General features: G+C 45.8%; 1 protein-coding gene across 6 annotated transcripts in view; it reads left to right on the top strand.

The window, feature by feature from the left end:
• anks1b (ankyrin repeat and sterile alpha motif domain containing 1B) overlaps positions 1 to 26,478 on the top strand; it is a gene marked incomplete at its 5' end in the record, with an annotated part of 200,103 nt that overhangs the window by 161,385 nt on the left and 12,240 nt on the right. For 3 of the 6 annotated variants that reach the window (XM_080022088.1, XM_080022087.1, XM_080022092.1), the window contains 3 exons: positions 13,796 to 13,903; positions 16,999 to 17,202; positions 19,284 to 19,409. In XM_080022088.1, the coding sequence (XP_079878214.1) occupies positions 13,796 to 13,903; positions 16,999 to 17,202; positions 19,284 to 19,409 (438 nt within the window). Of the gene's footprint in view, positions 1 to 732; positions 831 to 1,415; positions 1,747 to 2,627; positions 2,683 to 13,795; positions 13,904 to 16,998; positions 17,203 to 19,283; positions 19,410 to 26,478 lie in introns of those variants that run through there. The other 3 variants (XM_080022090.1, XM_080022089.1, XM_080022091.1) reach the window with 3 other exon arrangements.

The raw sequence follows: 26,478 nt of genomic DNA, 5'->3' as shown, positions 1-26,478 counted from the left end.
AAAATAAAACGTGTGAAATGCACGAGTCTGGTTGTTGGCGGTTGGCGTTCATATTATTTTCGCGTAGGTGGATTTTGTTTTTCCTTTCCTGAGGACTGCGGTGTACTTGATGGTCCCAAACTCCTCACCGCTTACTGTACTCACTCGCTCACTCGCTCACGCAGCCTCATCTGGCCTCGGCTTGTGCGATGCCGCGGTCCGGCGCAGCGGGAGGGTGGCGTGGGCGGCGCCAGCACCGAGCAAACTATGAACCCGGGGCCGCCGCCGCCGCTGCTGCCGATTCATCCGCGATTGAGCTCGTTCGGAGTGACTCTCGCCGTTTACTTGCTCTGCGGCAGAATTTTCTCTCCCTCTCGCAAAAAAATTTAAGAAAAATGGAATAAAAGTTTCAAAAAACCACCCTCCGCCAAATCCAAGCCGACTGTGAAAGATGTCACGTGCAAAAATCTGTATCTCAACCTCGTTCTCCTTCCCGTGGCCTCGCGGCGAGGGGACGGGAATAGTCTCGATGACATCGCGCCGCGGGGGCTAAGGTTTCCCCCACGGGCGACGTGTTCCAACACCCATCTGAACATCCACTGTACGTACATACTGTGATGTATAAATAGAGGGAGGGAGAATTACGAGGAGCTTAAGTTTTCGTCATATCGCACCGTCGTTTGGGAGCGTTGCACGGCGGGGCGCATGGAATAAAGCGACGCGCCTCAAAGTAGGAAGGTGAGTCAGAAAGACGGGGGAAGGACCGTTCCGGTCTCGGCCGCTCCGCTCGCTCTGCCTCGACTCGTTGGCGATGACGTCACGTGGCGGGGCTGACGGGGCACGCGGGACAGGTTGCCAAATATTTGAGAATTTTGAAAGAACGGAGACGTGCGTCTGGTTCAGGCGTCTGTTTGGTATGTGTGTTTATAGGGGGGTTAAACTGGGTAATTAGGGTCCAGAGAGACAGTGATCAGACCAGAGATCCAGAGAGCGGTGTGTGAGTGTGTGTGTGTTATGTGAGTGGAGGAGAGAGACTGAGAGATAGATAGATAGAGAGAGGAAGGTGTGTGTGTGTGTGTGTGTGTGTGTGTGTGTGTGTGTGTGTGTGTGGTGTTGGGGGGTTGCAGATCGGTGCGTTCAGGCAGAGACATGTAGGAGATGTAGTCTGGCTGCCGCAGCCGAAGGCAGAGGAGGAGTTGTACAGTGCTGGAAATCTCTGCAGAGCCAGAGAGAGAGAGAGAGGGAGAGAGGGGAGGGGGGGAGAGAGGGAGAGAGAGAGAGAGAGAGAGAGAGATAGCGAGAGCGGGAGGGAGAGAGAGAGAGAGGGGGAGGGAGAGAGAGAGAGAGAGGGAGGGAGGGAGCTCATGGTGAGGAGGCTGCTCGCGGAATGGCAAGAAGAGAGCGCACAAGGAGAAGAGGAGAGGAGAGGAGACGGACAGAAGGCGAAGAGAGACGGAGGAAGACTCCGAGCTGAGAGAAGCTGCTGCTGCGGGGAGAGAGAGGGAGAGAGAGAGAGAGAGAGAGAGGGAGGGAGAGAGAGAGAGAGGCAGAAAGAGTGTGAGGACGGGGGGAAAATCAGAAAAGCGGAGGACAGCGAGGGGAGCGCAGAGAGGTTCCAAAGGACTGAAGACGAGAAGAAGGAAAGAAAGAGGTGGAGGAATTCAGCTGTGTGCTCCTCAGCGGCTTCGTTTTGGAATTACTCCCTCACACACACACACCCACACACACACACACACACCCTGACACGCGCACCTCTCCTGGAGAAAGGTGAGTCCAGTGATCAAGTGATGGGGACGGGGAGGGGGGAGTACAGGATGCAGGGCATGGTTAATGGTGGAGTGGTCGTGATGGAGAGGGGGAGAAGAACAGAAGCTTTTGTTCTTCACCACCTTCTCTCTCTCTCTCCGTCTCTCGGTCTCAGTTCCGCGAGGCAGCGAGCACCCTGAATGCGTTTTAAAGAAGAAGAAGAAAAAAAAAAAAGGGGGTTACGGTTATGGTTTGTGTTTGTTTATTTCCTGCTCTCTGCGTCAGGGGCTTTGACCACGGCGTGACCGTCACGCCGCGTGAGTTTTAGCTCGGTGAAGTTTGAAATGACAAAGTACTCAGTTCCTGTCCCCGCCGTCGTCCCGGGCTGTCACCGTGGACGGCAAGCAACAGCCGTAACCTTTGTTTGCTTGTGTGTGTGTGTGTGTGTGTGTGTGTCTGTGTGTGTGCACATGCTGCGTGAGCTTCCACGTGTTTCTTGTGTGGTAACTTCTTCAAGCTTCAGCCCCCACCATTGCTTGTGGTGGCAGTGGGAGCGACCCTTTCTTCCCGGAATTTAAAGTTGCTGTCCCCAACTTCCGACTTGACAAGCTGACTCTGAGGGGGGTAAAAAAAAAAAACCAGAACATTAAAAAAAATGACAAAAAAACCCCAGTCGCTTATTTTGCCGAAATAATGGATGGCGGTGGTTGTTGGCGGGGACGGTTACTCTCGGAAAGGGGGAAGACGGTAAAAAGAGGCATCAGTCCTGCGGCAGGCGGACCAGTCATAAGCCTGATTTCGAAAGAAAAAAAATAAAATAAAAAATGATCCACTGCAGAAAAGACACATTTTTCTTCCAAGAAAGGAGGAGGATCGTTTAAGGTGGGAGGGTCCGAGCGAGGAGGGGGAAAAGCTTCGGGAAGCAGGAAGGAGAGGAGGAAGACGACTGCCGGAAAGGTAACTTGAACTTTTCTCCCCCCTCGGTCTCGTCAACTCCGTTGCGGCACGTCGGTTGTGCACTATTTGTCTCGCCTTTCACCTTTATGCATGAGCCGTTTACAATAAAACAAGTTAATTCTAACTGAAAATGAACGCACAGTACATCCATTTCAGGAGAATTGTGATAACTCTTAAATTAAATACCAATAATAGTTTTTGAAGTGGGTAGAGGCTCGATATTCAGTTTTTTTTTTATTGCAATATTTGACCCTACTCACATGCCGGCAATGCATTTATCACGTTTTACAGCGACCGCACTTTCATTGACTACATGCCGTATGTAGATTACATAACCAGAAATCACTGGTTTATGTAGATCAGCATGAATTGGGACGCGTCTTTGTCGTGATTGTCAGGTAATATTTAAAGAAAGAAAACGCCTGGGAATGTTGTTTTTTTTGTTTCCATTTGTTCTCAGTCGGATGTCCAGATGTCCTTGTGGAACGCAGAAAGTCGGTCATTTCGTCAGTCCAATTTTCCCCTTCAACGACTTTTAGTCTGTCGCCCTGTGTGTGGGCGGGGTTTTTGGAGTGTAATGTTTGTGAGCGTCTTCACCATCCAGGAAGGCTTCCATTCAGCCTCGTCCCGTCCGCTCCCTGGGCGTCCGCTCGGTATCGACTCTTCAACTCTTCACTATTGTGCAACTGTGATTCCGAAGCTGATCTGGCCGTGCCGGTCAATGGCAAATCGCCCTGGACCCCAAAGCCAACGCTGGCCGCTCGATGCTTTCTGGTGCTTGCGTACCCAGTTACGCTGTGTTTATCGCCCTCCCTGTGTCCCTGTGCGCGCCCTCCCTGTTGTCGGGCGCACGGCCGCCCGACAACAATGAATCTCAAAGATAGACTCTTTGAAGAGGCCGCGCGTCGAGATGCTATGTGCACGCACCCGACGCGTTCCCACAATCCCCACGTGCCGCGGCAGAGCTCGGGGAGGCTCTGCGGTGTGGAAATCCTATCCATTCCATCGCGGGGCTTTGAAGTATCTCATAACCCAGAAAAAATATCACACTCCATTTCCTCCGTCTGCTCACCGTCTTATTGGGAGTTGGATGCACGATTGCCTCTTCGTGTAGTAAAGAAGGAGAGGAGATTGTGTTTGTGTGTGTGTGTGTGTGTGCGCGCGTGCGCGAGCGAGCGAGTGTGAATGTGTTTGTGCAGTGCAAACACGCACTCACACAAACACATTCCGTAGTTAGCGCAGACACCCAGAGTGTGTTGCCAGTCGTACTTACAGTTTGCTTGCTATTAATGGAGATGTCTCTATGCGGGCGGGACTTAACTTCCCTTAATCTTCTCTCATTGGTCATACAGTCTGTGGGCTCCTGTTACGGCTCTCCCTATTGGTTCCAGGTACACAACATAATTTTCCGCACATCGCCTGAAGCGGCGACTTCCATCCGCTCAGCGGTTGCTAGGCAACCGGTGGTCTCTGGTTTCCCTCCAGTATTTCCAGCACCGGCAGTGTATTTTTACGTGTATTTGTGTGTGTGTGTGTGTGTGTGTGTTTTTGCAATATTTGTATTGGGACGGAGAGAGTGTGGTTTCATACCAGAACAGAGAGAGGGAGAGAGAGAGAGAGAGAGAGAGATTAGGCTAAAGCCGTGGATTCAGTTCTGTTTACATGCAGCGCTGTTTGTTGGATTGTCATATCTGTGTGTGTGTGTGTGTGTATGTGTGTGTGTGTGTGTGCGTGCGTGCGTGCGTGCGTGCGTGTATTTTAATTTAACGCATGTTCTGGCTACACTGTGGAATGTACGAGTGTATGTATGCCTTCCTCTGAAAACCCAGGAAAATCAATACCAATTCTGCCTCCAGTCACATGAGAGGTATCATGTGAAAAGCGGCAATCCAAGATAACACAAACAGCTCCGTAATGGCCTCCATTCTGGTGGTCGTGGTGTTGAATGGGGGGCGGGGCGTTAACCTAAGTGGGGGGTCAAAAAGAGGGTGGGGGAGGACGGAGTGGCCTCTGGTGGAGTACGCGGGGGGGGGGGGGAAACGTCAATACTAGGGGTGAAAAACGACTCCCCTATAGTCAACATAAATGGATCTATTGAGAGAGGTGACGGGCCGCCTACACACACACTGACACACCCTCACACACCTTCGCCTCAGCCGTTCTTTATCTTACTCTATAGATGGCCGATCGAAGCTAGTTTGGACTCCTTTTGTGCTCCCCACCCTTACAGTCCCGTCGGAGAGGGCGGATTTACAGCTTTTCCTCTTTGACCCGCGTGGCCGCCGCCACCGGGCTCGACCAGTCTAAGGCATCTATATTCACGCTCAATAACCCCGGTTGGAGTTGGCTTCTGAGCGTGTATCGAGGCTGACGGGGGCCATTTGCCCGTCAATGCCGCGGCTCATCTCCACCGTAATGCGTTCAGACCCCCGGGCGAATCTGGTAACCTACACCAGAGATCCCTCCATCTCTCTTTCGATCGGACTCCTCCGGGGACGCGGGGGGTCGGCTAAGAGCAGATAGGTCACCACGTCGATGCCTGAATCGGAGATACGCCGCACGCGCACGCGGGGCGTGTGGGCGCCTGCGGCAGGCCCGGGTTGGGTTTTCAAAGGCCCCGAACAAAGGAGGGCTTGTTTGCCGTGTCAAATTCTACACCTTGTGATCTCCGGTAACCTCGTTAGCAAATTTGATCAAAACGCTATATTTAAGGGTGCTATGTACCGAAGTCCGTCCCCCCGCTGCACCAATTCTACGGACGCTAAAATGGAGAGCGCCGGGTACGGAGCAGAAGAGAGAGAGAGAGAGAGAGAGAGAGAGAGAGAGAGCAGATGGAGAAAGGTAAAACGAGGTCGAGGGAATGGAAAATCATGGTGCGAGGTGCGTACCGGGGGGAAGGGACGGATGGAAGAATGGAAGGATGGAAGGACGGAAGGACGGAAGTCGAGGAGGACGCAACAGGAAGACAATTATGGGCCTGATGGAGGCAGTCAATGTGGATTAGGGGATGAACAAAGGCGCCGGACAGGGACAGTGTCTCCCTCTCTCCCCCTCCATCATTAAATCCATGTGCTAGTTTGAGCACAGACAGTGGTCGGGCTGTTGGTCCCCCCCCCCCCCTCCGTTCGTGGGTTCTTCTTTTTCTCTTTTTTCTTTTCGTTTGCTCCGCTGAACCGACCCATTTCCGTTGCCCCCCGCCCCGGTGGGCGAGACAGAGGGAGGACAGGCTGATGTCATAAGGGTTTTAGAGGGCGACAGAGAGAGAAAGAAAGAGACGGTTGTACACAGCGGGACACGGGCCGACACGGCTGCGAGGTTTGTCATGTTAAGGCTTCGTACTGAAACGTTTCCGGCATGTTCCCTCACTCCCCGAAAAATATCATCAAATGTCGAGCGCTCGGGGGGGCTCGAGCGTTTTACCGTCGAGCTTAGGATCACTGAATTTGCCGTTTCTTTTCATTTGTGAGCTCCATTATGCACCTTTGGAAGCACTCCTCTTCGCAGTCCTATTGGCTGGATGACATTACTACCTGACGCCTTAGTGAAGCAGGGCATAGTGCGGAACATTTCCTGCAAATCTGTCTCCCAGCGTGTGTTGGTGTTTTTTCTTTGAGCACTCCAGGCGCTGGAGAGGAAGGGACTGTCTCACTGTACGTTCTTGTGTGTGGCAAGCTGTTTTAACATTTAACATTTTATCATCACTTTTTTAGTGACTGCTGCTTATATTTTAAGCAAATGTATTAGGTACTCATACTTATTTATTAGATACTAGTAAGTATTAAATTGTTACTCATAACTTCTATGATGTTCCTAGTAACAATTTGGACAATTTTGTCAATGAATCCTATGGGGCTGTTTCAGATATTAAATGTGTGCCTCCAACTAATATCTATTCCAATAGATACTAGTAAAAATGGGAATAGATACTAATAACAATGGGAATATATACTAGTAACAATGGGAACAGATACAGTACTAGTGAAAATGGGAATGATACTAGTAACAATGAGAATAGATGCTAGTAACAATGGCAATAGATCCTAGTAACAATGAGAATAGATACTAGTAACAATGGCAATAGATACTAGTAACAATGGCAATAGATCCTAGTAACAATGAGAATAGATACTAGTAACAATGGTAATAGATACTAGTAACAATGGCAATAGATACTAGTAACAATGGGAATAGATACTAGTAACAATGGGAATAGATACTAGTAACAATGGGAATAGATACTAGTAACAATGGGAATAGATACTAGTAACAATGGGAATATATACTAGTAACAATGGGAATAGATACTAGTAACAATGAGAATAGATACTAGTAACAATGGCAATAGATCCTAGTAACAATGAGAATAGATACTAGTAACAATGGTAATAGATACTAGTAACAATGGCAATAGATCCTAGTAACAATGGGAATAGATACTAGTAATAATGGGAATAGATGCTAGTAACAATTGTAATAAATAGTAGTAACAATGGCAATAGATACTAGTAACAATGGGAATAGATACTAGTAACAATGGGAATAGATACTAGTAACAATGGGAATAGATACTAGTAATAATGGGAATAGATGCTAGTAACAATTGTAATAAATAGTAGTAACAATGGCAATAGATGCTAGTAACAATGGGAAATAGATACTAGTAACAATAGTAATATGTAGTAGTAACAATGGGAATAGATACTAGTAACAATGAGAATAGATACTAGTAACAATGGGAATAGATACTAGTAACAATGGCAATAGATACTAGTAACAATGAGAATAGATACTAGTAACAATGGGAATAGATACTAGTAACAATGGCAATAGATACTAGTAACAATTGGAATAAATAGTAGTAACAATGGCAATAGATGCCAATAACAATGGGAAATAGATACTAGTAGCAATAGGAATATATACTAGTAACAATGGGAATAGATACTAGTAACAATGAGAATAGATACTAGTAACAATGGGAATAGATAGTAGTAATAATGGGAATAGATACTAGTAACAATGGGAATAGATACTAGTAACAATGAGAATAAATACTAGTTACAATGGGAATAGATTCAAGATTCAAGAGGTTTATTTGTCACAGAAATATACAGTACATACATTCATACATGTATGCAGTGAAATATTATTGCAATGGACATAGGCGCTCCGGCAGGGGACCGCAAGGGGCGGTGCCAGAATCGTGATTCTGGGTTCTATAATTATATAATAGTATTAATTGTCTGTGTTTTATTAAATATACATTTAAATAAAACTTACCTTAACTTACCATACTAGTGACAATGAGAATAGATACTAGTAACGATGAGAATAGATACTAGTAACAATGAGATTAGATAGTAGTAACAATGGGAATTAATTCTATTAACAATGGGAATATATACTAGTAACAATGGGAATAGATTCCAGTTACAATGGGAATAGATACTAGTAACAATGGGAATAGATTCTAGTTATAATGGGAATAGATACTAGTAACAATGGGAATAGATTCTAGTTATAATGGGAATATATACTAGTAACAATGGGAATAGATTCTAGTTATAATGGGAATATATACTAGTAACAATGGGAATAGATTCTAGTTACAATGGGAATAGATACTAGTAACAATGGGAATAGATTCTAGTTACAATGGGAATAGATACTAGTAACAATGGGAATAGATTCTAGTTATAATGGGAATAGATACTAGTAACAATGGGAATAGATTCTAGTTACAATGGGAATAGATACTAGTAACAATGGGAATAGATTCTAGTTACAATGGGAATAGATACTAGTAACAATGGGAATAGATTCTAGTTACAATGGGAATAGATACTAGTAACAATGGGAATAGATTCTAGTTATAATGGGAATATATACTAGTAACAATGGGAATAGATACTAGTAACAATGGGAATTGATAGTAGTGACACTTGGAATAGACACTAGTAACAATGGGATTAGAGAGTAGTATTTAATGGGAATAGATACTAGTACAATGAGAATAGATTCTAGTAACAATGGGAATAGATACTAGTTATAATGGGAATAGATACTTGTAACAATAGGAATAGATTCTTGTAACAATTGTAATAGATACTACTAAAAATGGGAATATATACTAGTAACAATGGGATTAGACTCTTGTAACAATGGGAATATACAGTATACTTGTAACAATGAGAATAGATACTAGTAACAATGGGATTAGATAGTAGCAACACTTGGAATAGATTCAAGTATCAATTTGAATATATACTAGTAAGAATGAGAATAGATACGAGTAGATACTAGTAACAATTCATTCACTAGTAGCGATTCACTAAGCTATTGAATAGATGGCTCACTAAAAGATTCTATAGTGATATTGACGTTTTAGGCATAATGAGAATTTCCACTGACTTTTCAGTGTAGCATCTGACGCCTGTTACAGAAATAGTTGACGGATCAAATTCAGTCTAATGCACAAATTAAATTTGTCAATTCACTTAGGTGGTACTTAAATATTCAGGAAATAGTTGCATGACTTCAAGACAAAGCATCCATATTCCAATTTTAAAATCGGTGATAAACAATACATTGACTCGTATGGCAGCGTCCATTTTTTTAGCCCAGCCCCACAGGACACTTGCTTGAATGGTACAGCCTGCCCACGACCACAAACTTCAAAACTCATGCACGTACGGATACTCAAACATGTACCGTGCCAAACGCAATCCATTCCAACACCTGCTCAGCTGCAGTCCCGGAGATGCCGGGCGTCCTGGCCGCTGCCGCCGCTCTCCCCGTCCGCGGGTAACGAGCCGTTGACACGCGACCACGGTGATTGGTCGGAGGTGAGCGGCGCTGAATTAAACGCAGAGGAGATCAGGGAGGGAGGGAGATGGATGGATAGAGAGACAAACGGGGGGGGGGGGGGGGGGGGCTGAAGGAGAGGAGAAACCCACAGGACTTCCAGTCACTATATACAAGCGGCATGAATATAATTTAAATGCAAATAGGACCGTGGCGCAGCGAGGCTACGAGTACTACTAGTAATATAATGTAATATCATCCTCTGCCCCAGCCTCACCGTGTGAATTAAGCTGTGTGCTATTGTGTGTGTGTGTGTGTGTGTGTGTGTGTGTGTGTGTGTGTGTGTGTGTGTGTGTGTGTGTGTGTGTGTGCGTGCATGTGTGTGTATCTGTATGAATTATGTTGGTTTTTGGATTCTGTGTGTGTGTGGGGTGGGGGGGGGGGCTTAGGGATGACTACCAGTGCAGCTCTATGTTGCTCTATGTTGGCTTAACGCTTACATCTATGTATGTGTGTGTGTGTGTGTGTGTGTGTGTGTGTGTGTGTGTGTGTGTTAGATATACATTAGAAGTGACTATGAAAATAAAAATGGATAAAATAAAGATGAACAACCCCACTGTATGAACCCATTCAATGCACCGGTGGAATGCAGCAGAGACGGCGATGGAGAATAAATCCGTCAGCAGCCGTGTGGGTTTTCTTTGCCGCCCCTATGAAGATGAAGATGACATTTAATGCGTTCACAATGCCTGGTGATGTGTACAAACATTGTTCACAGTGGGCATACTTTGATCAGCCCTGTCAAGGTTCTCTGCTGGCGCGAATAATTAAATCATATACATACGGTATTTGTTTGCATCCGGGAAGTGATTCATTCATGCTCTGTGTTTGGGTGCGACATTACAGAAGCAAACACTCACAATAATACACCCACGAACAAACAACTAAACACACACACACACACACACACACACACACACACAGACACACACACACACACACACACACGCACGCACACACCCACACACACACACACACACACACAGACTGAAGTTCAATGAAACTTTTCTACTTTTCTCTTTTTGTGTTTGCCTTTACTCCTGGTGGCAGATGTAGGGCAGAAATTGGTGTGGGAGGTGGAGGTGTGTGTGTGTGTGTGTGTGTTTGTGTGTGTGTGTGTGTGTGTGTGTGTGTGTGTGTGTGTCCCCCAACAGGACTGTTGGGAGTGTTATTAGGCTCACAGCAAGGTCCCACATTCACTCTAATTAACACCTTCTGCTATGAAGACACACATGTAACACACACACACACACACACACACACACACACACACACAGTGTACAGTTTTTTTGGAAGCCCTCCACCATTATACCTCATAAAACAATGCAATAATTCACCGTACATGGGGCTATGGGTCAAAGAGAACCTTGAAGAAAGCTCCAATACTCTGGTGTCAGATAGACCAGTGTCACCTGGTGTCCTGCTCTCTCTCTCTCTCTCTCCCTCTCTCTCTCTCTCCCTCTCTCTCTCTTTCTCTTGTCTCTCTCTCCCTCTCTCTCTCTCTCCCTCTCTCTCTCTTTCTCTTGTCTCTCTCTCCCTCTCTCTCTCTCCCTCTCTCTCTCTCTCCCTCTCTCTCTCTTTCTCTCGTCTCTCTCTCCCTCTCTCTCATCTCTCTCTCTCCATCTCTCGATATGCATGCCCCTGTAATGGTTACGGGAAAGATCGATGGACTATTATATTTGGCCCCATCAATTCGTATTGACGTACATGAGGTTATATATTTATATCTGCATCTAAGGGCCCTTGATGAAGAGACGCTCAACCATAATGACATTTCCTCAAACCTTATCGAGCCCTCACGCCCGCAGGTCTTTGGAATGTATTGTCGCGCAATCATTTTTTCTTGTACATTTTTCAGCGACTTCATTTAAGTGTGGTCATTTTTTGGGGGCCTCTGAGGATTTGAAAGAGCAGCTCTTCCCAGCCGTCATTTAGAATAGACAGTCCAACACAATAGAATGATGTAACTGCGGTGCAAGAAACAAAACAAAGACTCAGAATATTGCAGGATGTTGCCCAGCACATTATTCAGAGCACGTTACCTCACCAACTTATAGATATACTGTATGGGTGAGTGCCACCTCGGCGGAACCTTTAGAGGAAGGTCTTTGTGTTATTGTAGTTTCCCGTAAAGTCTCATCGGAAAAGCCTTGGCGGGGAAGAGTCGGTTATGTAACAATAACAACAGCAGTTCTACTAATACCATGATATCTGTGTGTCGCTGGGGGCGTTTTGTATTATTATGTGCTCATTAACACTTCTCCTGGGTGAGTTACATTCTGGGTTAGTCAGATGTCTTGCCCAGAAAATCTGACAAAACAGTGTTTTCATCCTTTCTGGGAAGGTGCTGTGCTAGTTCCGGGTCAGCAATGGGACGCAAATCAATCAAATTCACGATTCACGATTTGCAAGAGTTGTGTTGTGTGAACACTAAAACTACAGGCCCAATCTCCAAGGTACCATGCTACCATTTTTTTCTACGATTTTGGGAAAAAAATGGTCTCCCAGATCTCCTGCTACTTGAATGCATTCAACACTTTTGACAAATTTCAGTCTGGTTTTAGAGCACTGAATAGCAAGGTTGTCACGATACCAGAATTTTAAACTTTGATACATTACTAGTGTAAAAAAATTGATGCTCGATACCTCTTTCAATATAGCACCGCAAAAAGAAAAAAGGTCCTAGGCACACAAAAAAGGTTCTTTATTTTTTTGATGCATGCCTCGAATATCCTGAACTTTGTTTCAGTTGGGCTACTTGAGCTTTTTCGCGATCGCAACGTTCTTTGACAGGGACACCAGCATGACAAGGTTGTCCTGGGTCAGTCTTGACCGTCTTTGGCTGCAAATGAAGCCAGAGGCACCGAAGATCACAGATGGTTATCTTGAGGCAGAAATGCACAAATATCTTCTGGCAAGCTCTGAAAGGCAAGGGAGTGTTTTTTTTCATGTGCTTTCCACCAATTAAGTGAATCCTCCTCTGCACTGAGTTCTGGCATTTTACTGTATACCAGTAATTCTCTGGAAAGTCTTTCTTTCGGGAAGCGCCCTGCACTGGCAGATGGGTCCTCTCCTTGCTCATCCTTTTTCTCCCTTTGAATACTTGACAGCAGACTCTTTAATCAGTCCTGGTTTTCTTGGCCTGTTGCTCCGTAGCTTCTTGTGACCGTGTTGGCTGAAGCTGCTGTGGTCCTCCTTCTTCCTGGGAAATGTCACGCTGAGTCTGATCCAGAAGACCTTGTTTGACCTCTTTTTCCTCGACAAAACTGTCGTTGAACCTGGGATCAAGGAAGGTGACAGTGTTAAGAACATGTTGTAAATGCCTGTCCTCATACCGCCGCCTGAAATCACTTTGTACCTTGTCCTTCATCTCCTTTTCCAGGATGCGCTCTCCTCATGTTTCAGACAGGAAAAAAGTGCTTCACCATGTCATAAGATGAGTTGAAGTGTGTGGGTTCATCGTGAATGAGCTTATGATCGGGTAGAGTAAGGTCTCTCCGCTTCCTCACCTGTTGGCGGGACATCTTGGGCGATCTAGTAAGGAGGGCACTGTCTCGCGTGGCCTAGATAGTACTGCAGAAACCCGGTCAATACCTATGCCTTTATTGACGGCAGGAGGAAGGGTTACGCGCCTAAAACATGGGATCCACGTGACGTCCTCCTGAAATGCCTTTTTATTGTTCAAGGCATTGTCTGTTGTTATTCCTACCATTTTGGATATGTCCACCCTGCATCCATCTTCGATAATCTCCTCCAGAGCCTCTCTGGATGGACACAAAACAGTTATAGAGGCCAGACTGGCCAGACAGTCTGGCCGCTGCCTAAAGCTTTCATTTGTAATATGTGTGGCAATAATGCTTTAAACAACTACTGGGTCACTTGGTTTTTCATTAATGACAATAACTGTACACTTATTAAATCATATTAATGCACCTATCTCAAGTCTTTGAAGAGATGGGGGTGCCGGTCCTTCAGATGTTTTGCCAAATTTGTAGTGTTCCCTCCTCTTGTCGTCGCCTTTTGCAAATCAGCTTTTGTAAATCTTCTGCTTTTCCAAAGTAAAAGTATTGGCAAACAGCATTCCTACTATTTTCTTTCTCGACAAATGTTAGTTCTAGACTTGCCATGGCGAACTCTAGCTTGCGTGCGTGCAACTCCAATAGTGTACGGTACGTAAAGGTTTTCCATTGTTTGATTCTTTAACCATGGTTATAACCACCCACTTTTTTGTGTGTGCATTTGTCCCCAGGTTCTGAAGATCAATCTCATTGGACACAGAAAACGGATCTTGGCCTCGTTGGGAGATCGACTACACGAAGACACCCCGCAGAAGCCTCCACGGGCCATCTCCCTGAGGGTCAGTCCCGTTTTTTACAGTATTGTCACACTACTTCATTTCCATTCTTCCATGCAGCAGAAGCCTTTCGTCCACTCACAATAAAAACCCGTCCAACCGACCGCGCTTAACCGTCTTGATGTTGCCTTTCGCATGCGTCATCTGTCTGCAGAGTCTTTGTTTCTCCGTCAAGCGCGTCTTTGTTCATGCAAGTCGGTTAAATTTAGTTTCGTTTATGCCTTTGTGTTTGTTGTGCAGTCAGTGCGGTAGTTCAGCGTTGGCATATCTACTGTATTGCATTTGTTCACAGGAATACAAGGCCAAACTCAGATTTTAGACATAACTCGCATGGAGACATGTGTACTTTGTGAAGGATCTGTTCCCTAACCATTTCCAACAAGTGTTATCCCACGACAGTCAGATTATTTGTTGATCCTCCCTCCTTTCGAAACCATTTCGAACAATATTATTCTCCCGCATCCAAGGGCCTCCTGTCGTCCTGCCATATCTACTCTGTACTAGAAACTGGACTTTTCATGTAAGACGCAAGTCTGAAAGTCTGAAAGTGTGAACGCTACTCTTTCAACTCGGAGGATATCCTGTAATAGAGGCCAAATTTAGCATAACTCAGCTTTAATCTGTCAAACGCAGTCAGAGAAGACAGACATTTGTCTTGCTCAGAAGGCTGTACCACTCTCTGCAATGCTGTTGTTACTGCAACCGACAAGTTACTCCCGAGCTGCCACCTAGGAGAGACAAAATGGCCCCTCTCTGCTGTCCTGACCTGGTTACTAATCCTAAAGTAACCAGCTCTGCCTCTCGCTTTGGGGTCGAGATGTAATGTTCTTTTTACAGCCTCGCGCTCTTTGCGCTGCGGGGCCGGGAAGCCGCCTCTGCTTCTGGGACTCTAGTTTAATGTGTCTGCCAGGTTGACTCTACTACCCCTCCACCTCAGTCTCCAAAGGCCAAAATGTCAGCTCTTTTCCTCAAACAACAAATGAGTCCGGGAAGAATAACCCGATCCGCGCCGGCGGCCGTGCACGGCGGCTGCGCTGGGACTACGAGGGGGTAAACAAGGACAGCGAGGCTCAGAAAAGGGGGGGGGGGGGGGTCCAACGACGCTCGGAGGAAAATAACTATCTCAGGCAGCGAGGAGTTTGAACCTAATTCCACCACGCCCAGAGAGCTTCAAGGATATCATGTTGTATCGGTCAAACGCTTGACAGTACATCCAGTGTGATGGAATTGATGGATGGTAAAGGGGCCGCATTTGAGACGGTGCCCTTTCTAGTCCGGAGCGCACATGGGCACGTTACATTTTTGCATCACATCCATTCACCCATTCACACACACATTCATACACAGATGGTGGAGTCGGCCGTGCAAGCGATGCGGGGTTCAGTGTCTTGCTCATGGACACTTCGACGTGCCACCAGGAGGAACTAGGGATCGAGCCAGGGATCCTTTCGCCAGATCACTCGACGACCCGCTCTAGCTCCCGAGCCACTGTCATCCGATGAAATGTTTAATCTTGGAGCCAATCCCAACAAAACAGTGAAAAAAAAACATTATTATAAGGTGACAGTCAGGGAAAAAAAAAGTATATGCAAAATACTTACAAAAATAGAACAGAAATAATACATAAGGGTAAGGTTAAATAAAGGGAAAGGTTAAAGGGGACCTATTATGCTTTTCCTTATTTATTGTCATAAATATAATGTAACAATGTCAGATGTTTGTATTACACGTGGACAACCTGTCAAATAATGAGGTACACTCATGACAAAGTAATCACTTTGAACAATCAACAATCCACTCTGAACGCTCGTTATTTCAACGGCTTTTTCTTCTTTCAGCTTTTTGACGTCAGCTTGTCACGGATTTCTTTGTATAGTCATCTGTTCCATCCGATCCATCGTGCGTTTCTCCAAACAAAACCAATAAAAAATTGTGTGTTTCTATTGTAGATGTATGTATTTTATTTTATTTTATTTTCCGATGTTTACGTGAAACAAAGAATCCCCGCGTGTGAGAGTCCCGGTGCATGCCGGTGTGTTGTCCGTGTCCTACAAGCTCGGAGAAGGGCAACCAAGGTTGGAACAAACTTTTAAATGAGGCCTAGTAGAGCTTATATGAGGGAAGATTCAACAACTGGATTGCTTATTTCTGGCCTCAAATTTGTTCAGAAACGGGTTCTGGTGTACTGACAAGGTAAAATCAGTGAAAGTTACGCAGTAAATGGAACGGAACCCGGAAGTAAAGCTCAAGCGCTATCTGCTCACAGAACCCGGAAATTGTGCTCAAACCCCATTGGCTCACATAACCACTGAAACAGTGTGTTTTCAGACAGGGTGGATTGAAAGCGTGTGTAATGATGTTAGAATGGCTGGAATGCATAATCTGAGTGGTATTTTCAGCAAAAGAAATTCAAAAACATGTTTTGGGGACCTCAGAGACCTATATTAACTGGTGTAAAAAGGACTGAATAGGTCCACATAAAAGGTAAGCAGCTCTGCAAGATCAAAACTCAAGGAACACAACGTAAGGAACAGAAGTGCAGTGTGAAGATAAAGAGAGGAAGCCTACGTCACATAAGACCTCTAGGTCAGTGATTCTCAACCTTTTTCATGTCAAGGATTAGCAGTTTGATACGTATTATATTTATATTTATATTTATATTTATACTTATTTTGATAAGATTTTGTCTCCGGGGCCCCCGATCTGAGTCGATTTTTTCAAAACCAAACCACTGCACTGGACGGTTAGTTAAACATGTTTTCAGTTTGGGGGTTTTGAGATTCCTAGAAGCTCCTTCTCTGTCTAGAACACCTTCTTCCCCCGTTCCGCTTACCTCCGCCTCTGCCGCCCGTCAAGGTGTACGGCTCCCGGCGTGACACAGCGCAGCGCACGGCGGGCCTCATGAAATGTGACAAGTGCACGGTGAATTCAATTGCCCTACTTACACACGGCGGCAAACCCAGCCAGCGAGCGGTGACACATCATATTAAAGGATGATGAATGAATGCTCTCTCTCTCTCTCTCTCTCTGTCACTTGTCGCCCTCCCCCATCTGCCCTCCTCATCATCCTTCCGTCTTCCCTTCCCTTCCCGTGGCAGGAGCCCGGCGGGAACCACACGCCTCCGCAGCTGAGCCCGTCGGTGGGTCCGGCGGCCTACACGGCGGGGGTCCCGGGGGGGTCCCTGGACGTGCAGCACCTCATCATGCAGGCTGACGCGCGGCGCAGACAGCGCAGCAACGACAACTATTTCGAGGACGTGCCGCGCTCCAAGCTGGAGCGACAGATGGCCCAAGTCAGCATGGTGAGGGAGGGAGGGAGAGAGGGAGGGAGGGAGGGAGGAGGGGAAACAGAGAATATCTGGGTTTGATAATAATGACTCTAATTAAAGAAAGGATTTGGGGTGTTATTTACAAAGCCAAAACAACAGTACAGCGCTTCCACTTTATCAATTTAGCTTTTAACTCCCACAAAAATGTTTTTTTTGTTTTTTTGTTTTTTTTTATCAGATTTTTGACCTCTGAATGAATCTGTGAAACATGTCAGTGTTTCAATTATTTTTTTTTTTTTGTGAAAGAATAAGCCAAAAATCGTCAGGACTAGAAAATAGCTCTGGTCGGCACCGGGCTTCACGTGAAGCCACCTATCGCAGATAAGCTGTTCGAGTCTGCCGCTGAGATGAGAAAAAGCTGGGTGACCCGTCTCCCAAACTACGACAGCAGGATGACTCAGATGCAAATGCACACGCAGGCACGCACGCACGCACGCACACAAACACACAGCGAAGCAGCTGTGTTTTGATCCGGTGTGATGAGGGTCTTTAGGCATGCCTGGGTGTGAATCACAAAGCTTATCAGCGCAGACTAAACCATTCCTACCGACGCTCTCCATTGAATCTCTTAAAGGCGTGTGCGTCACAATATATCCCCCCACTCTCTTTCTAGCGGAACAATATTCTGTGGTGGCTCACGGTGACTGAGCGCCGCGTTTAATCAAAGAACAGCAATTAAAGCAAGGGGCTTAGTTGCTTTTGTTCACTTTGTTCAATTTCACACCACTGGTGGTTGGCAACGGCTTTCACCTTCACCTCCAGTCTGCCTCCGCTCTCAGAAAGAAGAGGCAAAAGCGGAAAAAAACCCCAAATGCAAAGTGACGCAATCAAAATGATTTTTATTGGCTGGGTTTATAGAAGATGGAAAAAAAAGTTGTTTTCAAGTTCCAAAAGATGGAACTTAAAGTTCTGTGAAAATATTTTGGCAGCAAAAGATGTGCCCCTTCCTGATTTCCTCTATTATCGCATATCTGTAATACTGAATGGTTTCAGATCTTAATACAAAACGTTATGTTAGACAAGGAAACCTGATTTAACATAAAACAAAATTATTATTTTTATTATTATTATTATTATTATTGTTGTTGTTATTATTATTATTATTATTATTATTATTATTATTATTATTATTATTAATAATAATAATAATAATAATAATAATAATAATAATAAAGTTATCAAACACCCCTATCATCAATGTGAAAAAAGTAATTTGGTTGCAGCACCTTTAGCAGCAATACCTAAAGCAAACGCTTCCTACAATTTGATATCAGTCTCTCACATCCAGGTGGAGAAATTTTAATCTACTCTTCTTTGCAGAACTGCGCGAATTCAGACACATTGGTAGGTTTTGGAGCATGAAAGTGTTGGAAAATAAATGCTGCCGCAGATTCCTCCTGGCTACGGCCCCCGGTCCGTCTCTGCGCCCGACATCATTACTTCAGATTACAGAAGCTCACCTCCCGAGTCCCTCATCAGCCGTCTGATGGGGATTAAGCACGCAAACAAACACGCACGCACACACGTAAGGGCATGAACTAATTTGTGTCATCCACAACTGATGCGCACACACACACACACGCACGCACACACACACACACACACACACACACATACACACACAACCTGCCAAACAGATCCCACAGTCACGTGCAAACTCCCTCCTGAGAGAGAAATCATCTGCTTTCATTTACTCTGGAACGAAAGGATCATAAAAAAAAGGCAGATTAATAGTCCCCTGCTGGGATTTGGGAAGTATGCAAATAGGATTTAGGCATATCTTTAATTAAAAAAAGGTGAAACAGCCTCTCGGGTCGGAAAGTTGTAAAATCTACAACGCAACATAATGGAAGTCACTTCCTGCCAAGTCTACAAATGAGAAGATGTAAAGAGGGAGGCTTAGAAGGCGGACATGTTGTTCTTCTCTTGCCAAAGGAGTTAATTTCCTATCAGATGTTTCTCTTCAAGCGTGTTCTCTCTCTTTGCCTCGGCCAAATGAGATATGTCTGGGTCGAGCCGGGATCTGAAGCACAATTTGTCGTTTGTGGTTGCAGCAGGGGGAGTGGTGCGAGCCCATCACGCTGCGTCCTCCCAACGAGGCGACCTCGTCCACCCCTGTGCAGTACTGGCAGCATCACCCCGAGAAACTCATCTTCCAGTCCTGCGACTACGAAGCCTATGTGAGTCCCTCTGCCTGTGTGCGTGTGTGTGTGTGTGTGTGTGTGTGTGTGTGTGTGTGTGTGTGTGTGTGCGTGCGTGCGCGCGCCCGTGCGCGTATAAGCCCCCTTTCTCACAATACCACCCATATACGCGCTTTTTCATACACACACCTAAACATATTTATGTCTTTTTGACTTTGACTTGGCTGCCGTCACTTTAAAGTGGCAATCCCTAAGATTATTTCCTTTCAAAATCTCATATTTGATACTTTATGTATCCGTCAATTAATAACAAACAGCCATTCAGTGTATTTACTTTACACATGTGCTCCTCTATATGCTGTTTTAAATTGTTGGTCGGCGGGGTCCGCCACACGCCAGAAGTGAGAGGCAGCTACGGTGAATTTGCTAAAGCTGCGTAAATAGTGGTGGTCAGTACACTGTCGATATGGATGCACCCTCGGATGGAAAAATACCCCCACACCTCAAGTGACCAAGAAAAAAAACCCAATGGAGTCATTGGATCAGTAGAAGGCAAACGATAGAAAAAGGAAAGTGACCGCTTTGAGACGAGACGAGGGTAAAACCGGGATCTTGGAAGAAAAACAAAACGTTGCAGTCTCAAACGGAATACTGGGACTTGTAGTACACAACACTAGACACAAGACGTAATGTTATGCATCTGACAAAAATTTATATATTTTTTGATACACATTTTTGTTATAAACCCTTTTCCCGACTGTTACATAATCGGGTGTTATGTGTTACACCGCGGATACATCGTTGTACGGCTTAGACTTTCACTCTGCAACCATGTCGCCCCGATTATTTTTTTTTCCGGAGCCGATTAAAAACGCCAGCGGAAAATAAATTCCCCGGCATTTCTTCACGGTTCCAGGTCCCCGCCGTCGGGGATCCAGAAAACGTTTGCCGCTCTCCGCGACCAAAAATTAGGACCGGTCGCGAGGTGCCGTCGCGGGAACGCCCCGACGCATAACTGTTAGGGAAAATGAGGAATAATATCTTTGGCAAGAACAAATTTGGACTGGGAGATGGAGAAATCTAAATAGGAGAGGCGGAGACGAAGGGAGAAACGGCTGAGGGCGGCTGAGAGGGAGGAGGGCGGTGCCGGGCTCCCTCCTGTAAACAGCCCCGGAGCGATTCCACAGCTCCCACAACCTCAGAAAGATTGAAGGCGCGGTAAAGCTCGAAAAAAAAAAACGCCGGCTGTGCATGTCACGTGGAAATGATATGAATCTGAAGCCAATGGGATATGAGGGTGGAATGACATCGATTTAATAGTGAGAAAGCCTTTGTGTTGTTTTCACTCTGTTGGGAAACCGTTTCCCACCCCGGCGTCCGGTACTGAGAGGGAAGGGCCCGGCGGCTATCGATGCTTCCACCTAACCACTTACATCGACCGAAGTAATTTAACAACCAAGGTGTTGGCCCCTCATTTCGCCCCTTGATGGGGTCCGATTCCTCAGAGGCGGCGTCTCCGTTCGGCGGGGCGGGTTTCCCCCGTTTGATGCTGCGTTCCATTGAAGTCAGGGCTCGGAAAAGACCCGACCTCCTGCTCGGAAAAGCGGCCCTCCGGGTCGGGAATTTGGAGTCGAAACCAACTTTTCATGGGTTTTCATTTGAAAACACGTCCGACTTCGATCGAAACGCCTTGGCTTTACCTGCGTAGATGCGTGAAGAATTTGTGAGTTGTGCCAAATAAACACAAGTTTACAGCGGGCGTCCCGTGTCCGAACAGAGGCAATGGAACATATTTAGCTCCAGAGCAGGGGCCGCGTCGTCGGAATGACTTGAGTTCCAACCTCCAATGCAACGCACCGTACGCACTGTGTTTCGACCAAACGACCAAACGCCGGTACAGACAAAGTACATGGAGCAGACACTGAAACATAGCTCTTGCATTTTGAAACTGACCCTCCTTAAAATCACGATTGCGATATGGAAATTTTCTAATCGAGCGGCTCAGTCGTGGTGTGTGGCGACAAGGGCTCCTAAAGCTCTTTCTCTTTTGCTCTCTCGCTCTCTCTCTCTCTCTTGCTCGCTGTCTCTCTCTCTCTCTCTCTCTCTCTCTCTCTCTTACTCTCTCTCTGTCTCGGGGCCATGCAGAGACTCCGGAACGCTGTGAAAGTGAGATAAATGAGCCCACACGGAGAAACGGCGATAGAGAGAGTGGAGGCCGGATGGCAGAGCGGCGCAGTGTGAATATTGGTAGACGACCACTGAACATAAATATCAACGAGGCAGATTCCAGCGATAGGGAACACTATCGCCGGAAGGTGTAAGGCGAAGTGAAGGAGGGCTGAGGAGAGCTGGAAGGAGGGATGAGAGGGTCCGCTGTCCCTCTCATCCTGTTCCTGAAGGAAAAACAAAGCCCGAGTCCTGAGTTATTTGGTGTCCGTCCAATCCACACCTTGTAGATGTCCCGACACCATTATCGTGGCTATTTAAAAATAAATTTAAACCAACATAGTTTATACATAGTTCCCCAAACTTAATTTCCACCAAACCAGAGACCAAATCATTCCAGTTTATCAGAATTGGCCTTGACATTAGCAGCTCCAGAAAAAAGCAATACATCTATGACGACCACATGACATAATGTCAGGTATGTCAATAAAGTACGGCGCTGCCTTTTGATGCTGCAGATATTGCAGTAGGAGTCTAGTAGCTCCTGCAGTAATATAGTGTCTCCCACAGAGCCACGGTGGGATGGGGGCAGCCCTGGATGTAAACCTATCACAGTGTACGCTATCCACCCTAAAAGCTCTCTAATACTGTTAGTTGCAATGAAACAAGGCATTAGCAAAAGCAAAAATAACCTCAAAGGCACTTGGCCTTTGGTACTTAAACTCACATAGAAGTTGTAACTTTACAAAGATATTCACTTAAATACAAGTAAAAATCCTTCACTAAGATTATTAGTGTTAATTGTTAATAAACTGGTGCATGCCGGTTCCAACGTGTAATGATTCAGTCCCGTTTTACACAATGGAAGATAAAACCGCCGGTTAGTCATACACCGGGGAAAGATACTCTTTGTGACTCAGTTGCAGAGCCCTGAGGCCCCCCCTCCCGCTGGCTCACTGTTTATTGAAAGTTTATTAATATTACATGTGTCGTGTGTCCAAATCGCACCAAATCCGACACGTCCTTGAGTCCCCAGCGATACACCCGCCCAGTGTGACGTAGATCAGATGAGCGGTTGTGGAGATAATCAAAGGACATACAGAATGACAGACAGACAGACAGACAGACTTTCATATATACAGAGATTCATACATACAGACAGACAGACAGGCAGAGATACAGACGGACAGACAGACAGACATACAGACATACAGACGGACAGTCAGGCAGGCAGGCAGACAGACAGACATATATACTGTATAGGGATACCTACATGCATATATACATACAGACAGACATACAAACAGACAGACAGACAGACAGGCATACAGAGATACATACTGACAGACAGACAGACAGACATACAGATACATATATACAGAGATACTGACGGACAGACATACAGAGATACATACATACAGAGATACTGACAGACAGACAGACAGACAGACAGACAGACAGACAGAAAGACAGACAGAGATTCCTTCCTTTATAGTTAGATGAAGTGGAATCTAACTTTGGTGCTGAATCATACAGCTAGGTGCCGATTACTTTTAGTCATATCTATTTGTTTCTTATGCTTTACCATCAGAGTAGACGCCACTGACTGGGAGTACATTACTGAACAAATATACGATAAGTTAAAGCCCGAAAATCTATTATTTAATTTGCCGCCAAATACTAAGACCGACGGTCAACCCAATGCGGTAAATCGGATACGTTTCTCTTCCTCTTAGCACATTAGTGGGCGCCGTTCAGAAGGGCCGAAGAGGAGGGCTGGCGAGCTGGTGAATCTCACACCCATTAAGTCTCTAATGTTGACACCAACACTGTTGTGTAACACTGTCCCCACACCTATTATCAAATCAGGGAACACGTGAGCGGAGCGCTGACACTTAGTCAGGTCCAGATGGGGGACCACGCCATCTGGACACTTATATTCCACTACTATACCGCTGCCAAAAAAAACCCCCAAAAAATATAGGTTAATAAATCTTGAAGGAATAGTTTGGATTTTTGCAGTCAATCCCTGTTTTATACTCACCCCTCATGTAGTCCGTACTGTAGGTGGGTTTCAGCCGTTTCTCCAAACTGGACGCTCCATCGCTCCATCAGAAGTTCAGCACAGGTGGCCAACATGATGCCACATCGGTCCAACTTTGCATCTTCCAGGAGTTAGTAAAAAAAAAAAAAAAAGACATTCCGTTTTATCGCTTAATTCCCTGTTTGCTGTCACCCTGTTCACTGCTGTGCCGCAGTGTTGGTACTGGTGTTACGGCCCAATGGGTGCCAAATTCTGCGAAGCCGTTTTACCTTTGTATTTACTACACATCTAAAAGAGGAGCGTGCTCAAAGACGAGAAGATGGTAGTTAGCCACGAGACGATATGCGGATGATTCCTTGTCATTTCCATGAATTGAAGACACCCCGAAAATCCGGGTTGTGCCATATTGGAGTCAATTTCTGGAACCAGTTTGGTTGTTTAATTTCCACCAAGCCGACAAAATCACCGCAATGAACAGGTTTAAAAATACTTTTTTCTTTTATTTATTGACTTCACTGAGGTAAGAAATGGGAGATCTGATGTTGGTCATTTCTGACATTCTGTTTCCAACCATGTAAGGTTTACTAGTTGCTCTGGTTGTAGCCACTTTATAATAATAATATAATAATCTGAGATGAATTTCCAGGTAACAGTGTCTCAATTGCCAATTTCATTCTCGGTTTCTTGTGTTTCCAGTTGAAATTATGGTTTACAGATTCCGGAGTATTGGACCAGTTTGCTGTAGGTTGAAATGGGGTCATTGAGAACATGTGGTTTATTTTTTGGAGGTATGTTCATTTTTACTGCTGCTTTCCTGCCAATTAGTCAAGGTCGTTCCAGCGGCTAAGGTCTTCTTCAATGGATTTAAGTAAAGCGAAGAATATTGGACATCGAACTCCCGATGGGAGTTTGGAGCCACACATCCAGTACGGAGAAAAGGCTGGACTGCGGCGGGGCTGAAGCATGTTTTTGGTGGTGTTCTCTCTCAATAACGTCTACTTCAGAAGTCCATGGTGGCACTATGGTTGGAGTAAATGTCATAAGGTTCCCACTCCATGTCCTCCACTTTATCATTCCTAAGTAGATGGGAGCCACGGCTGAAGCCCAGGTTGAAGCTGGTGTTCACGGTTTGGTCGGAGATGCTGACATCGCCAAGGTTCGTTGCACTCCTGGAAATGGTGTTGTCTCTTGGGAAGTCGTCGATAAAATCGCTGCTGCTGGTGGTAACTGGGGTGCTGGTGGACGTCTCAATTTCCATCAGATCTCCACTGGTATTCGCAGAGGCAGAGCAGGGTGTCAAAGAAGAGCTGAAGATATTGCCGGAAACTGGGTGGTTGTTCCTGCAGTTAACAGCGCTGGCACAGAGCAGTCCCGGTTGTCTGCGGTTGTCTTTGGGTGCGAGTTTAATGGGAGCGCTCTGCAGTGGAACCACGCGACAACTAGTAGACGTTGTGCTACTGTGTCTGAGGTTTGGGAGGCTGGATTGGGGCCTGTCGCCCTCTCTCTGTAAAGACCAGCTGCATCTGTGGGCAGAGATGGGCAGAAAGATACTTAGATATGTATCATTTATCGGCTGCCTACCCTTTTGTGGATATTTTGACAATTACAAGGTAACTTCCCATTGAGTAGCATTCAAACGCTAAAGCAGTTTGTAGAGTGTATACTTTTGCGTACCCTCCCCACCTCTGGCTGTAGGATCCTCTGGCAAAGCAGCCGTCAACACCAGCAGAGTGTGAGGCGGACTGGTCAGAGGGGCTGGACGCAGGGCCAGAGCTGCTGCTCTGCCCCGAAGGAGGCAAAGTGCATTTGGACGCTGTGGCATCACCAGAGCAACTGGACAAAGTGTCAGAGGTGCCGCTCTGCACTGGCAGAAACACGGTGCCTTTACACCGTGTGGCAGCGCTGGCAAGCGGAGGCAAGGGCAGCTGAGAGAAGTTCCCAGCTGGAAAGGAAAGCGTAGGACAAGTTAACTTAGGGTATGACGAATTGGGAATCAGTACAAGCCAGGGGCGGCTGGTATAAATGGACTATGGGGTGATAAGCACCTGTGATAGGCTGTGACAAATTTAGAGCGGACGAAGTGTTGTATTATGAATTCAATGGCAGGCATTACTGCGAACTAGGCAGACTTTTTCAATCTGCTTTTATGTTTAGGAGTCAATGGAAATGGAAATAAACTGACTGGGGACACGTCTTTCAAACCATTTCTGGGTTATTGGGGATTGACAAATGACAAACTTGGACTGTAATCATCCGTACACACCGGTGCCACCAGATTGAGGAGGGAGGTTATAGCTGTTCATTCATGAGTTTGGCGTTTTGCCAGTCTAAATGCAAGGCGAAGCAAGGTATCTGCTAGATGCTCCTCTTCTTCTTCTTCTTCTTCTGCTTCTTCTTCTTCTTCTTCTTCTTCTTCTTCTTCTTGAGTCTTTATGGTGGCGTGCATCCTGTACCGTTGCTTCACCGCCCTCCTCTTAAATCTTCTCACCGCTTGTGCACGTGAGACCCCGCTTCGCCCGCCTGATGTTCTGATGCCAAGTGACCGGTTCGGCGCCAAGTTATAGAATGAGAGAATGAGCGCCATTGTGACATCATAAGGGCATAGACTGACCGATGCCCTCTCTCTCTCTTTCTGTCTCTAACATACAGTATAGATGTGAATAATAAATTACATGTCTAGGTTTTTATAGCTGTGGCCATAGAGAGTGGGAAAAGCCGTGGAAAGACACTTCAACAATCTTGCTCTTTCGATACCGAAAGCGGGGTACACGCTACTGAAATGATGCGGAAAATGATGCGGATCCATTGCTTTTTCTTTTTTTGCTTTTTGGATTTTCTGTTAAAAAATGTCGTCCGTCATGTTTGTTAACTCTAAAATTGTGTCTGACCGCGCAAGAT

The sequence above is a fragment of the Zeus faber genome (genome assembly GCF_960531495.2).
Source record: "Zeus faber genome assembly, chromosome: 21".
In the NCBI taxonomy this organism is placed as follows: Eukaryota; Metazoa; Chordata; class Actinopteri; order Zeiformes; family Zeidae; genus Zeus; species Zeus faber.
Note: the sequence above shows the minus strand (reverse complement) of the source record. Positions and strands in the feature narration are given on the sequence as shown.